Consider the following 14,394-nt stretch of genomic DNA (forward strand, 5'->3'; position numbering starts at 1 on the left):
TGGGTAAAGAAAACATAATGATACATTAAAGACAACTGTTTTAGGTCTAAATGTGGATTTAAAATAAAAAGTAGTTCCTGATTTAGCTTCTTTCATTTTTCCTCCAAAATGTCCATGAAACACAGATGATGAAATTTGCAACATTAGAAACCAAGACTGTCAGTTTATTTGAGAGAATTTCCTAATTATTCCTTCCTTTGTCTAGTCACATAGTCAACAAGTATATTTTAAAATAACTACCATGTACCAGAGAGTCTAGTGATGAACAAAAGAGAGAAAGTCCCTGCCTTCATGGGGCTTCTATTCCAGTGGGAGGAGACAGACTACAAACAAGATAAACAAAGAACCATGTCAGATTGTATTTGTATATTTTAAAAAAAACAAAGTAAGGGAGTAGAAAGAGATAGGTGGAGTGGGCCGGGAAGGCTTTTGGAGGAGATGATATTTGAGCAGACACCTGAATGAAGTGAGGGTCAGAGTCATGGTGATATCTGAAGGAAGAGCATTCAAGGCAGAGGATGCAACACATGCAAAATCCCCGAGGCAGAAACAGGCTTGGCATGTTCCAGGAACAGTAAGAAGGTAATGTGGCTGGAGTAGAGTAAGTGGAGAAAAGAAGTGGTAGGAAAAGATGTCTGAGAGCTGGTTAAGGGCCAGATAACATATGATGAATTGCTAGGTCACATTTAACTGGACTAAAAACATTCATCGTGGTCCATTTTTAAAAGGAAATGTTTCCCTAAAAGTAGGTGGGAAGACCTCTTGTCCCACCCCCTCAACTACTACTACTATGTTGGGTTCAAAGTTATAACATCTCCCCCCATCAGAGAACTGGGCAGCCAACTCTCTGTTGTCTGGGTGTTTTCCACCAAAATGCCTCTTTCTCTATACAATCAGAGGCTGTCACCTTCAGAGAAGATATCATCTCACTTACTCCTCTGGCAGGACGCTAATGGGAGTAGAGTACACTGGCAGTGCACAGTGAATCTTGGGAGGGGTCATAAAGTAAAGCACTATAGCTTGTATGGAGATGGAAGAACCCCAGATGCAGTGGATGCTATAATTTTTGTGATGATGTTTCATGGTGCAAGTTTGAGCGCCAGGCAGTGACAGCAGGAGAAAATACTGTCTCAGTCCAAGAGAGTCATAAGTGCAAATGTAGTAAATTTCACAGAGCTGGGACATAATTCCAAACCACGTAGTTCTCTAAATAATTGAATTACTTGGATTTAGCTTCTATTGCCTTCTTTATTTCCTTTCAAAAGTGTTATACACATAACATCAGTTTACCAAAAAATAAAGTCTGATATAGGTTTCTTCGCAAACTTGGCTGGGCTAATGCATCCTGTGGATTGTTTACCAAGGGTCAACTGGTAAATTATAAAGATGTATGAAAATGAGCAAGGATGGCCAGAAATAGACCTATGCCAGGGCATATTTGGCCAGAGGGCCTATTTTAGAAGAAGAGCCTGAGACATTGCTTTACAGGCATGACTCATGTTGTCAGTAATATTTCAAGGCAAGCCACTTAAAATACTGAGTGCTAATACTGGAAATGATCTTGTCTTCCATCTGCGTTCAGGTATCTTCATTGAAGTGTACATATTTGTGCCTACATTTAATGTGTATCTCCATTTGAACTCCACAAAGTATAGCATTGTGATTAAGAGAACAAATTCTGTATCAGACCTGGATTAAAAATCTTAATCTCCACTGTTTCCTTGGGCAAGTTTCAGCCAGTTTCCTTATTTGAAAAATGGAGATGACTTCTACATCAAGGGTAATAGTAAGAATTACACTTAATGTACAAGGTGCCAAGCGTGTTACATGTCACATGGTAAGGCTCATTAAATAGTAAGTATTACTAATATATTTTTTTATAGTAGTGACTTTTTAAAAATATTTTTTTTAATTTTTTGGCTGTGTTGGGTCTTTGTTGCTGCACATGGGCTTTCTCTAGTTGCGGTGAGTGAGGGCTACTCTTTGCTGTGCTTGGGCTCCTCATTGCCATGGCTTCTCTTGTTGTGGAGCATGGGCTTTAGGTGCGTGGGCTTCAGTATTTGCGGCACATGGACTCAATAGTTGTGGCTCATAGGCTCAATAGTTGTGGCCCAAGGGCTTAGTTGCTCCGCAGGCACATGGGATCTTCCTGGAGCAGGGATGGAACCCGTGTCCCCTGCATTGGCAGGCAGATTCTTAACCACTGCGCCACCTAGGAAGCCCATTAATATTATAGTAAGTATCATTTGTAGGAGAGACTGCTGGGGATCAAAATTGTTTGTTGAATGAAAAGGCAGGCAGCCAATAGCACAGACTTGTTCCTCTCCTTTATGACTGCTTACCTGCCTGAGGACTGGTACCTCAGTTCACTGCACGCTGTCACCTGGACTGCCCATTAATTTACTGAATAAGACAATCTAAAAACTCCAGGTGTATCTTCCCGTAAGGAAACAGTCTGTTGAACTGGAAAGCTAAAAGCAGAGGCGTGACAATTGCCCTTCGACCCACACTCCCCCATAGGTCACTCGCTCATTTAAATAGTGCGTCCTCTCGGGTGCCAATTGATAACATTTTCGCTGAGCGCTCCTTGAAGATTCGCCAGAGGCGGCTGGAAGCTCCAGTTCTCACCTGCCCAAGTGTCCGCGGTGCTCGGGGAGCCACCCCGTTCTGGCACCTGGTGAGAGCTCAGCGCGGTCTCACCTGGTGAGAGCTCAGCGCGGCGTGGTGGTGGGGGTCCCCGAAGTCCTATTTCGGGGGGCTCTGCTGGCTGCGGTGGGCGCAGAGGCTGCTGCCAGAGCTACCCTCTCCCTTTCGCGGGACGCTGGGGGCCTGTGGGGAAACCACACCTGCCAGACGCCTCTCATCCCCGCGGGGCGCCACGCCCGCCGCGCGCAGCTCGGGATAAGTGAGCGCCCGGCGCGCAGGTGAAGCTCGGACTCCGGCTGCCCGCCGAGGGGCCGCCAGTTTGCGCGCAGGGCCCCGGCAACCGCGCGGCCATGGAGGCACCGCGGGGAATAGGCACCTTCGTGGTGTGGGACTATGTCGTGTTCGCCGGGATGCTGCTCATCTCGGCAGCCATCGGCATCTACTACGCCTTCGTGGGGGGCGGCCAGCAGACCTCCAAGGACTTCTTGATGGGCGGCCGCAGGATGACCGCCGTGCCCGTGGCGATGTCCCTCACCGCCAGCTTTATGTCGGCTGTCACCGTCCTGGGCACACCCTCCGAGGTCTACCGTTTTGGGGCCATATTCAGCATCTTTGCCATCACCTACTTCTTTGTAGTGGTCCTCAGCGCGGAGGTCTTCCTCCCAGTATTCTACAAACTGGGAATTACCAGCACCTACGAGGTAAAGGGTGGTGGTGGTGGGGTGCTGGGGAGAGGTGATGGGGTGAGGGGAGGACTTTTCAAGCTCCTGGAGGGATTTTCCTGGGGGCAGACTCACCACCACATTGAAGTCTCTCCCTGTTCATGTCCATCACCTCTCCTACCCTCCCCTTTTGGGGAGAGGTGTCCTGTAAAGGCAAAAAAATCTTGGGACTTAACTTTCATGAGCTCAGGGGAAAAGAGAGGCTCCCAGAGTAAACGGAGTTATTTGTACTAGTGCTCACTAAGGCCATTTCTGCTTTAACATCTCTAATTCCAAGTCAAGGGGAAAGATTTTTAAACTTACTGTCTTGGGGGAGGGTTGCTCTCAAACTCCTCCTTTTTGAAATGAATCCCCTCATTCAAGGTTCTGGGGCTCCACTCAGTTTTCCAGGATAGCAGGGAAGTATACGTACTTTCCCCTCCTTCCCTCTCCACAGGCATGCCTTCTGTGTAGAGGCAGGCACCCAAATGGTTAAGGTTCTGAGTCTCTTTTTCCAACACCTGCATTTGAGACCAGATTCTGGCTTACTAGCTGAGTAAACTTGGCTGACTTATTTAACCTTTTGTGCCTCTTTCTTAATCCCAAAATGGAAATAATTATACCACCTACCTCATCTGGTTGTTGGGAGGATTACATGAGATGATACAAGGGTAGCGTTTAGAATAGTGTCTGGCACAGGGTAAGCGCTGAATAAATGTTGACCATAAGTATTGAGGAGATGGTGGTAGAGGTTGTTGCCTTGGGATCACTAGGAAAATTTGGCTGCAGAGTTCTTAAGCAGCTCTGCCTTCTCTCTCCATGGAGAGATGATTAAGGAAAACCATCTTTCCAATTGCACAGGTCCACTGGTTATAGATTTTCTCAAGTTGTCTGCCGGAAAGGGCTTTGCAAAGATAGTGTAAATGTTTGATTTAGCTTAAAGAGCTATTGAATGGGAGTGTCAGGGGAGGATAAAATTTCAGGGGAGTGGTCGGGCCCAGTTCCACGAGCTTCATGGACAAAGCTGCAGAATTGTTCTCTCTAACAGACCATTATCCAAAGGACCCTGAGCCTCATTCTCAGCAGCCACCTTGACCTTGAGTTTATGTAGTGTTTGCCCCAACCCAGAGCTCCTGGAAGATGGTTTCTTAGTGAGGCTGGTTCAGCTGGTGCTCCGGATGGGCCCCAATGGCACAACAAGTGTTGGTGACAGTCTACCTGGGCCACAGTGACATCATTGCAGGGCGAGGCGCCCCCGGGGCAGCATTGCCTTTTTTGCACTCTGGTCATTGTGTTTGAGAGCATTTAGTCATCACCCCAGAAGTGAGCAGGGTAGAATTTCTTTGTTTTGCTCAAAGGTGACAAACTGATTGCCCCAGGCCAAATTCAGTCTTAGGTCTTTTTTGTTGTTGTTGATCCTTATAATGTTTTGAAAAAAAAAATTATTAATAATTTAGCATTTAATGATGATGAGAAGTCAAGTAAAATTCCATATTCTGGCTTCTTTTGAAACTTCCAAGAGTAGTGACACTGGGCTCACATTCCCTGTGGCCACAAGAACCCCAGTTTATAGCCGTTGCCATCATTCCCTATTAATTTATATACTGAGAAGTTTAATTAATTTCTATATTGATTTCTTCATTTTACCTGCATGGTTACTTTCCTATGGTAGAGAAATCTGTCTGCATTTAGGTCTTTATCAAAAATACAAAAGGAAATACGGAAAGAACTGAAAGGAGTTCTTGTTTTGAGGGATATGTCAGAGAACATATTTCTTGACGGATATGAGGAGTATTTCAACCTGGTAACATATGAATGCCTGGCTGATCCAGTTTGGTTATTTTACCTGATGAGATGTCTAGGCATTTTGAGTCTGTGAGCTCTGATCTGTAGTTAACCAACTCCAAAACTCAGAAAGGGTTTGAAGAACCTGGCAAGAGGATTTCAGTCCCCATGGATGAATGCTCCTCTCATAATCACTGACCCCGGCCTCTTCAGGGCAGCAACACTAATTCAACCAGAAACAGATTTCCCACACACTTGCAGTCGTGGAGGCTAAGTTAGCAGGGTTCTAGCTAAAAATGGCAAAAGCTAACATTTACCGAATGCTTAATACAGACTGGGCCTGTTTTACATCATTATCTGACTCAAAATAATCCTTATACTGTGAGAGCCTCATTTTTCAGACAGAGTAAGTTAGGCTACACAAGAGAGCCTGAAGCAAAGTGGACACATGCCTAGAGGCTGTGCAGTGGTGCATACTGGCTGCTTCTTAAGGCTCCAGTGAGCGTTATAACCCTAAGCAGAGCTTGGAATGGTGCAGACAAAAGGGATGTGTTGCAGGACACAAGGGGTTGTGGGCGTATTGGGGGTGTCCACAACTAGTGGATGCAGGCCACTGGGGACATAGAAGTTAGGTAACATGCTATGTCCCTGGCAGTTAGTCATGGAAAACACTTTCTCGTGGCATATTTGCTTGTTTTATGCTGAGAGGAGGAGTCGACTCTACAGAATAAGAAGTCCAGCATTGAGATGCCCTGGCATTCTTGCACAAGTATGAAATCTCTCCCTAGTTCCAGATTGTTAGCTACAACTGGCTGTTTAGAAGCATGTGTGATATCTATATATCACTGCCTTCAAGGTGTAGTCCTGATAGGTGTTTAGCAACTGCCAGAATCGCAGAGAAGAAATATCGTGCAGGAACCCAACTGTGTTCACTGTTTTTCCAGGATCTTTGTGGATCCAACAAAATCTATGTGTTTGAACTAAGTTGCCCAGACTCTCTCTCTCTTTCTTTCTTTTTTCTTTTTTTTAAAAATTCAATAGAAATCTTAGTGTCTGTAAGTTATTCAAAGTACTGAGGACTATGAGAGATCTCGGCTGACTGTAGGTGTTACCGTACCAAACTTGGTTCGGCTCGCCCATGTGCAGTAAAGCCAATCTACTGACACCGAGTTATGGCAAAGGGAAGTGCAGCTTTTATTATTAGTCTGGGGCAGCTAATGATCAAAAAACTAAACTCCCCGATGGGTTTTAGGGAAGCATTTTTAAAGGCAGGGTGAGGGAGGAGAGTTGCAGAGTATGTGATCACCTTGTGCACCATTCTCTGATAGGTTGATGGTGGAGGTAACAGGGCAGTATCACAAGGGTTCACATTATCAACCCTCAGACTCCAGTGTGTCTGGGGGCTACATGCTCATGGTCATCAAGTAATTAACTTCTTCCATTTGGTGGAGGTTTTAGCATCTCTAAAACAACTCAGGAAGTATGCATCAGATATTGTTGTCTTGGTACTTCAGGGAGGAGCTAAAGATTCTGTGACTGCCAAATGGCTGACTTACTGTTTAAATTGTTACCAGTTCTCCAGGCCCAACTGCTACTTTTGCCACTACATGTTCACATCCTTGCAATCATTAATTCCTGAGCCAGGCTTTCGCAACTCAGGGGAGGCCTGGGAGACTACAGCTTTTCTACAAACAAGTAGCAGGCAGAGGACGTGGGGGCAGGGAAAGCACCATAGGATCCTGCTTGGTTACAGAGACACCTGCTGTTATTCTATAGTTTTGTCTAGAAACTGAGCCTACTGATCAGTGACTTGGTTTTTAGGTATTTCTTTAGCAGCCCAGTAGCTGAGATGGACAAAGACCACCTCTGCTGTTCTGGTAAACAAAGGATGTTCTGACCACAAGGCCAATGGGCATTGTAGCCACCCCCCCACCCCCCCATGGTGCACCCTGAGAGGAATCCAGGGTAGAGAAAAATAGGATACTGGCCCTGGATAGATAAGATGTATGTGAAAGGAAGGATTTCAGCAAGCTCAGACCCTTGCATCTTCCCATATACAGAAAGGCACTAAAATCATTAACTTGAGATGTCTGTTTTTTTGTGATTAGCAGTAATCTTTTGATGTTCAACTACATGTTTTGTTTTTCCGCAGCAAATACTGCTATATATCCTGGCTCCTCCCTTATCTCTTTGGAACAGTTCTTCAGAGCTATCTGAGAGGCTGCCACCCTGGGCTATAGTCCTCAGTAAGGCCTCAGAATAAAACACAATTCTCAGCTTTTAGGTTGTGCACTTTTGTCATTTGACACTGAGATAGTGATAGAATTCTTGGTTCTGTCTTGAGTTAGTCTTGTGTGTGTGTGGGAAATATATATATATATATATGTATATAGTTCAACTATATATACATATAGTTCAACTTGCTACATTCTTACCTCCATCACATTTTCCTCTTCAGTTTTCTTTAGTCTCCAGCAATCTGTATACTTATACCTAGAAAAGGCAAAGACTTCTCTGTCAATTAATCTACATTTATTTTTAATAGGGTTTTACTAAAACAACTCGGAAGAAATAACACTGCCCTGTTTCCATGCTTCAAGACACTTCTTGGGTTTTCTAAAAGGTCTTCCAAAATATACTCGGATGATTTCGACAGATGTAGTTCACTGAGATTCACATTCTAAAGGCCTGTGGATTTGGTTACCAGCTTCTTAATGTCTTACTTTTAAGTGAACAATTTACAACACTTCCCCATCCATGTACATCATTTGATAGTCTCCAAAATCCTGCAAAGTAAGTGGAGAAAGAATGATTACTATGATCCACATTTTGAAACGGAGGATAATTGAGATTTAGAGGGCCCCAAGCTCATAGAGTCAAGAGTGAGGCTGGAACAAGGGCTGGATCCCTTGCCCCAGAGCACTCACTACACTGGATTGTATATTTTTCACTCATCAGTTATTTTAGGAGATCCCCCTATGTGTCAGTGCCACTCCCTCACTCCGGATGAATCGTAGACACATGGGCAGTTTACTTGCTATTTTGAATAACAAAGTGGTTATGTGCACAGTTTGGCATCAGATACTCCTAGATTTGCATTGTGTCTCCAACAATTATTAGGTTGCAACCTCAGTGTTCTCTCTGCGCCCCAGTGTCTTGGTTTCCAACACGCACTTATGCATAGTAACTGCCTCATGGAGTTGTTGGGAGGACAGGGCATGCAGCAGACACTCTATGAACATTAGCTGTGATTATGAAGCAACAATATCCGGTGTCTTTTCCTCTGTTATTTGCCTAATGTCAGTTTTTCCTTCCTCCTTTTTTCTGCTACATGAAGATTATTGTCAGCCTTAAAATTGTCTCTGTATGTAGTAATAATATTCAAGAATATAAAGAACGTCTTGAACCCCAGCTTCCTTCCAGCTCTAAAATCCTAGGATTCTAACTCTGTAATACATTATGATGTAAAATATAGGAGATAAGCATACCACTGACATACCTCGGAGACATTGCAGGTTCGATTCCAAACCACCACGATAAAGTGAATATTGCAATAAAGCAAGTCACGTGAATTTTTTGCTTTCCCATTCCCCCTGCGTATAAAAGTTATATTTACACTATGCTGTAGTCTATTAAGTGACAATAGCTCTACGTCTAAAAAACAATGTACATACCATAATTATTGCTAAAAAATACTAACCATCATCTGAGCCTTCAGCAAGTCGTAATCTTTTTGCAGTAGTAACATGAGAGATCACTGATCACAGATCACCATAACAAATATAACAATAATGAAAATGTTTGAAATATTGTGAGAATTACCAAACTGTGACAGACATGAAATGAGCAAATGCTGTTGGGAAAATGGCTCCAATAGACTTGCTTCATGCAAGGTTGCCAGAAATCTTCAATTTGTAAAAAAAAATGCAGTACCTGTGAAGAACAGTAAAGCTAAGTGCAATAAAACAAGGTATGTTTGTATATTACAAGATATCACAGATGTCACAGTTGGTTCTGAACAGAAACTTAGGCCGATTTAAGTTAAATTTTTTTATGGTAAGGATATGGGAGTAGCTCATAGAATGGGGGAAAAGCTGAGCAGACTGTGAACAGGACAGAAGCCAGGGCAGCCTCTTCAGGCCACCCTGTCAGGATCAGTCTGCTTCTGCTCCAATCATTTTCTGCCTTTATATCTTGCCTCTAAGATTCAAATACTCATTGAGAAGAGAAGCTGATTGGCTAAAATTGGGTCATGTGACTACCTTTTGACAGAAGCAGGGCACCTCGATAGACAATTCCACAGTTGCCTAAAGTGGGAAAGTGTTGATTCCCTAAGTGTATCAAGGGAAATGTACTGGGTAGATGCCAAGAGAAAGGGGAGGACAACACTTTGCTCGCTCTAAAAATGCAGAATATAATTCCATTGGTAAGACATTCTGCAAAGGGCAAAACTCATAGAAATGGACAACAGGTCAGTGATTGCCAAGGTTTAGGGATGGGAGGAGGGTTTGACTATAAAGGAGCAACATGACGGTGTTTCCTGGGGGTGATGGAGCTGTTTTGTGTTAAAACTCACTGAACTGTACTCTAAGACAAGGGTCAATTTTGCACTATGTAATTTTAAATAATAGGGAAATAGAAATGCAGAAGACAGGACTTCCCTGGTGGTACAGTGGTTAGGAATTCGCCTGCCAATTCAGGGGACATGGGTTCAAGCCCTGGTCTGGGAAGATCCCACATGTTGCAGAGCAGCTAAGCCCGTGCACCACAAATACTGAGCCTGAACTTTAGAGCCCGTTAGCCACAACTACTGAGACCACGTACCACTACTACTGAAGCCCACTCACCTAGAGCCCGTGCTCCACAACAAGAGAGGCTACTGCAGTGAGAAGCCTGTTCACCGCAACAAAGAGTGGACTCTGCTCGCTGCAACTAGAGAAAGCCCATGCGCAACAATGAAGACCCAATGCAGACAATAAATAAATAAATAAATAAATAAATAAATAAATTTATTTAAAAAAATGCAGAATACAAATTAGTTATGAAGTTGCTTTAAATTTCTAATTTCTTTACTTCTTAAGCTGGTGGTTTTTAAAAAGTGTCCAGAAGTTTTACATATTAACCATTTTTCCTTTTTTGGAAACAGTATTTAGGACTTCGATTTAATAAATATGTTCGTCTCTGTGGAACAATCCTCTTCATTGTTCAAACAGTAAGTAGGCCTCAGTTCATTTATTTTCTCTTTGTTTCATCTGCTGTGTTTTCATACAAGGCATCTGGGTCAAGCTTATTTGGTAAATACGTGAAAGATAAAAAAGAGATGTTGAAAATAGAAAACAAAAGGAAAAACACTTGTCACTACATGGCATTAATCCTTAAGATCATTAAACAGTGTTTCAGCAAATGCATTACTTCCTGAAAAAACAGAATGATTTAAGTAAGCGTTGAATATTATATTGATCAAGCAACAGTCATGTTACTTTGGGAGAATGTGCTTTTCCCTCTCACACCTCCCTCTATGCCCACCAAAGTGACAGTAAGGGCATTACTGAGTTGACAAAGATATTTGAAGGAACTGTACTAGTTGATAGCAGGAACTGTAATAAAGGGATAACAAGTTGTATGTTTCATAATATTTTTGCAACACGTTAAGTAATAGATTTAATAGGAAAAGTTAACTGACATAGGAAGACACTAGGAAATAATTTTCTTTGTTCAAAAGCATACTTTAAAAAATGAATCAGTGGTCTCTTTTAAAAATTGAACTGTAAAACCCAATTGATGTACTCAGTATAAAACAACAAAATCATGCACTCTGGAGGAGTTTTTAAAGCCAAGTACACAATCCAGTACTTCAAGAATATGCAAGTATAGATTTACTGCTTGGCGCAAATGGAAAGCAAAGATTTGCCAAGCGATCAGCGACAGAGAATGCTGGAGGCTTGTCGCAGTCATTGTCACGTCATTTAGACCTAGCTTCCTCTTGGCAGCTAAGTGCTTTAAGAATGTTTGATAATGGAGGTCCAAGAAGGAGTTTTCATTCTCATCCCTATTTATAATTCCATTTCTGCAATCAAAAGCTACCCAGGAATTTGCTACAGCAGGACAGAGTGCCTTTGTAAATTATTTAACTTGACTCCATTTTACATCTTTGTAAATTATGTAACTTAAATTGTACCTGTCCTTGACACTTGCAGTATAAAAGGAAAGAGCCCTCTGGGGTCTGGTAGAGATTCTGACACAGAGCTAGGTCTTGTAGCTTGCATTCAACAACGGAGTTCAGACCCTCTTTAGATCATTGGTAGAAGTGCCAACAAGAGTGAAGAAATGGGGAGAAATGTTAGGAAGGTGGCCTGTGGTCACGTTTTCAAATCTTTAACTTGGACAGGATAATGACTGTGGGATGCTAGTTCATTTTTGCCAAAAGAGGGGAGCTATTTGAAGGACTTGTCTTCATCGATCACTCATGCAATTTAATCCTTCAACTACAACATACGTTTTTTTCATAATCTGTTTTATAGAGTAATCGTAGAATTAGGTTCTATGTATTTGAAAGATCAAATGCAATGAAAATTATATCCTGAGAAGAAAGAACATATTTATCTTATTCACTATTGCACCCCAGATTAATAAATATTTGTTAAATGTATGAATGAAAAATAATAAATAATATTAAAAAGGTAGAAAAGAATTTTTGTTGGCTTTCAGGAAATTTTAGGGCTAATTTACACTTTTGTTTAATTAGTGGGCATGCAAACTTTTACAAACAAGTTTCCAAAATTTTCACTGTTTTCCCAATTAATTATGCAGTGATTAACAACAGTTTGAAAGCATATGAATGAGGAAGCATCCCCTTTTAAATTTATATTATTTCTCTCTTTCTAATTGTCCTAGATCTAGAAAAACTGATTTCAAACTTGAATTGATGTATCAGTGACTATCTGCACTAAGCACCACATGGAAAGTCCATATTTTTACACAAAATTGGTTATAAAAGAGTTTTGTAACCTATGACCGCACCACAAATGGAAAAGGAGAGACAACTTCACTTAAATAACATTTTTCAAGTTACAAGCAAATTTTGTTAAGTATATTGAAACTGTGGTTTTAATTCATAATTAAATTTATAGAGAAATATCAATATTTCTTTTTGCAATTCATACCATTTATTTGGTTTTTTTCCCCCCCTAGATTCTGTATACTGGAATCGTTATTTATGCTCCTGCCCTGGCTTTGAATCAAGGTATATTTTAGAGTTACCAATGTGTCACTCACATTCGGGGGTTCACTTTTAACAGATCTTATTCTCTCTTTGGGGAGATGGGGAGGTAGAGGAATGCTTCCAATAACCTGTGTCAGCTTGAGGCGGGCCAGGTGGGTTCACTGTCTACACTAGCAGCTTCTTTGGGTTCCCGGATCATAGCTCTGAAAGGTCTGTAGATTAGTAGAAGCGTAGACTTCACTGGGATGTGCCAACCAGCCATTCTCCTTTCCTTCACAATGAATGCCCCCTGTAGTCTAAATCATGAATGACTGCACTTCCTCCCTTTGTGGCTATAACTTGGAGCCCATCTCCAAGAGGCTTCTGTGTTGTTCAACTCAGTCTCGGTCCTATTATAAAATCCGGCAGGGAGAGAAACTTTTCTTCTCCCTGCTTGTAATGTGGTCCAAAATACAAGGAAAAGAGATCTCTGTGATTTGAAATATCCGATTCCTCCTAGCGACCAAAAGACAGATGGCTACAGTACCCTTATAAACACGTGTGTGATGATTGTAGTGATCAACAAATTACTCCACTCTCTAGATCTGGGCAGATAATACCTGTGAAACTGGGATTTTTGTTGAGGCAAAGCTGTGCGTTAGTCATACTCTCAAAAGGCTTCAGGGAAACCCTACATCCTTGGAATTCTTATCAATCAGAACTGAATTTATCTCTACAACTTCCTTGTAAAATGGACAAGTGGACTCTGTGATGGGAAGAATGTGATGCAGTTCCTTAAGTTAATATAAAATGGAAATCCCCAAAGAAAACAAGAAAAAAAGAGAAAATGGAAAACCCCAGCTAACTCCACATTCTAATTTCTTGATTTCATGATACATAGATAATAGTTGTCACCTATATTTATAAAGTGCAACAGTATCATTACGAAGAAGAACTCCATTATATAATGTGCTGTTGGATTCTGAACGTCAGGCACGTTCCATGTCGATATTACCGACATCGTGAATAGATCACATCATATGTAAACAGCTGAGCTATAAACTTCATAAGTTACCTATTAACTTTAAGTGTAACTAAAGATGTTGGCTTTAGAGTTTTAAAGTGCAGTTCTGGTAATAAGAAAGCGCTGCCTTTGATGCTTCAGGAACTCTGTTCTTATCAGTTTATTGAGCCACTCCCTAGGAGTAAATTAGGATCCGAGGACTGCATTTTGACCACTTGAGTATCAGTTGTGTGTTTGACTGTACCAAGGCAGTAGACGCAAGCATAGACAGAGTACTTGGTGTGCAACAGATGTTGCATGCAAACTTGTTTAGCTGAACTGGAACTCAATATTCTCTAGATACAATTTTTTTAACTTTTTTTTTTTTAAATTATGGAAAACTTCAAACATATGCTAAAATAGAACAGTGTATTGAACCCTAACCTACCCTTAACTCTACACTAATAATTATCAACTCTTGGTTTAATTCACTCCCTCGTTCTGTCACTAGATTATTTTGCTGTAATCTGAGATATTTTATAATTTCATCTGAATTCCATGTCTTTTACATACTTCTTTTTTCATTGAGGTATAATCAACATATAGCATTATATTAGTTTCAGGTTTACCATAATGATTCAATATTTATATATATTACAATGATCACCACAATAGGTCTAGTTAACTTTCATCATCATATATAGTTACAAAATTCCTTACTGCCATCAATATGAAGTCAGTGTTCAGATTTCCCTGATTTTTTTTTACAGTGTTTGTTAGAATCAGGATCCAGATAAGTTTATGTAATTATCATTAGTTCATTTGTCTCTTACACTTCTCTTTCTTGCTTTTTAAAATCGAAAACCATATTTTATTGAGGTATATTGTAGCTTATATACAATAAAATGCACAGAACGTAAGTGCACCATTGGATGAGTTTTAAAATTTTGTGTACTTGTGTGACAACCACCCAACTCAGAATACACAGTATTTCCATCATCACATCCCAGAGAAAGTTTTTTGATTCTTTCTAATGAATCCGCCCTTCCATTCCAATC

At 41.3% G+C, this 14,394-nt stretch overlaps 1 protein-coding gene across 2 annotated transcripts in view; it reads left to right on the forward strand.

The window, feature by feature from the left end:
• Nucleotides 1-2,587: 2,587 nt before the first annotated feature.
• Nucleotides 2,588-14,394, forward strand: part of SLC5A8 (solute carrier family 5 member 8) — a 51,774-nt gene continuing 39,967 nt past the window's right edge. The window contains exons 1-3 of one of the 2 annotated variants that reach the window (XM_057741811.1): nucleotides 2,588-3,347; nucleotides 10,279-10,344; nucleotides 12,324-12,375. In XM_057741811.1, coding sequence (XP_057597794.1) covers nucleotides 2,997-3,347; nucleotides 10,279-10,344; nucleotides 12,324-12,375 — 469 coding nt within the window. In that variant the 5' untranslated portion in view covers nucleotides 2,588-2,996. The remainder of the gene's footprint in view (nucleotides 3,348-10,278; nucleotides 10,345-12,323; nucleotides 12,376-14,394) is intronic. The other variant, XR_009054693.1, reaches the window with a different exon arrangement.

Source organism: Hippopotamus amphibius, chromosome 7 (genome assembly GCF_030028045.1).
Source record: "Hippopotamus amphibius kiboko isolate mHipAmp2 chromosome 7, mHipAmp2.hap2, whole genome shotgun sequence".
Classification (NCBI taxonomy): domain Eukaryota; kingdom Metazoa; phylum Chordata; class Mammalia; order Artiodactyla; family Hippopotamidae; genus Hippopotamus; species Hippopotamus amphibius.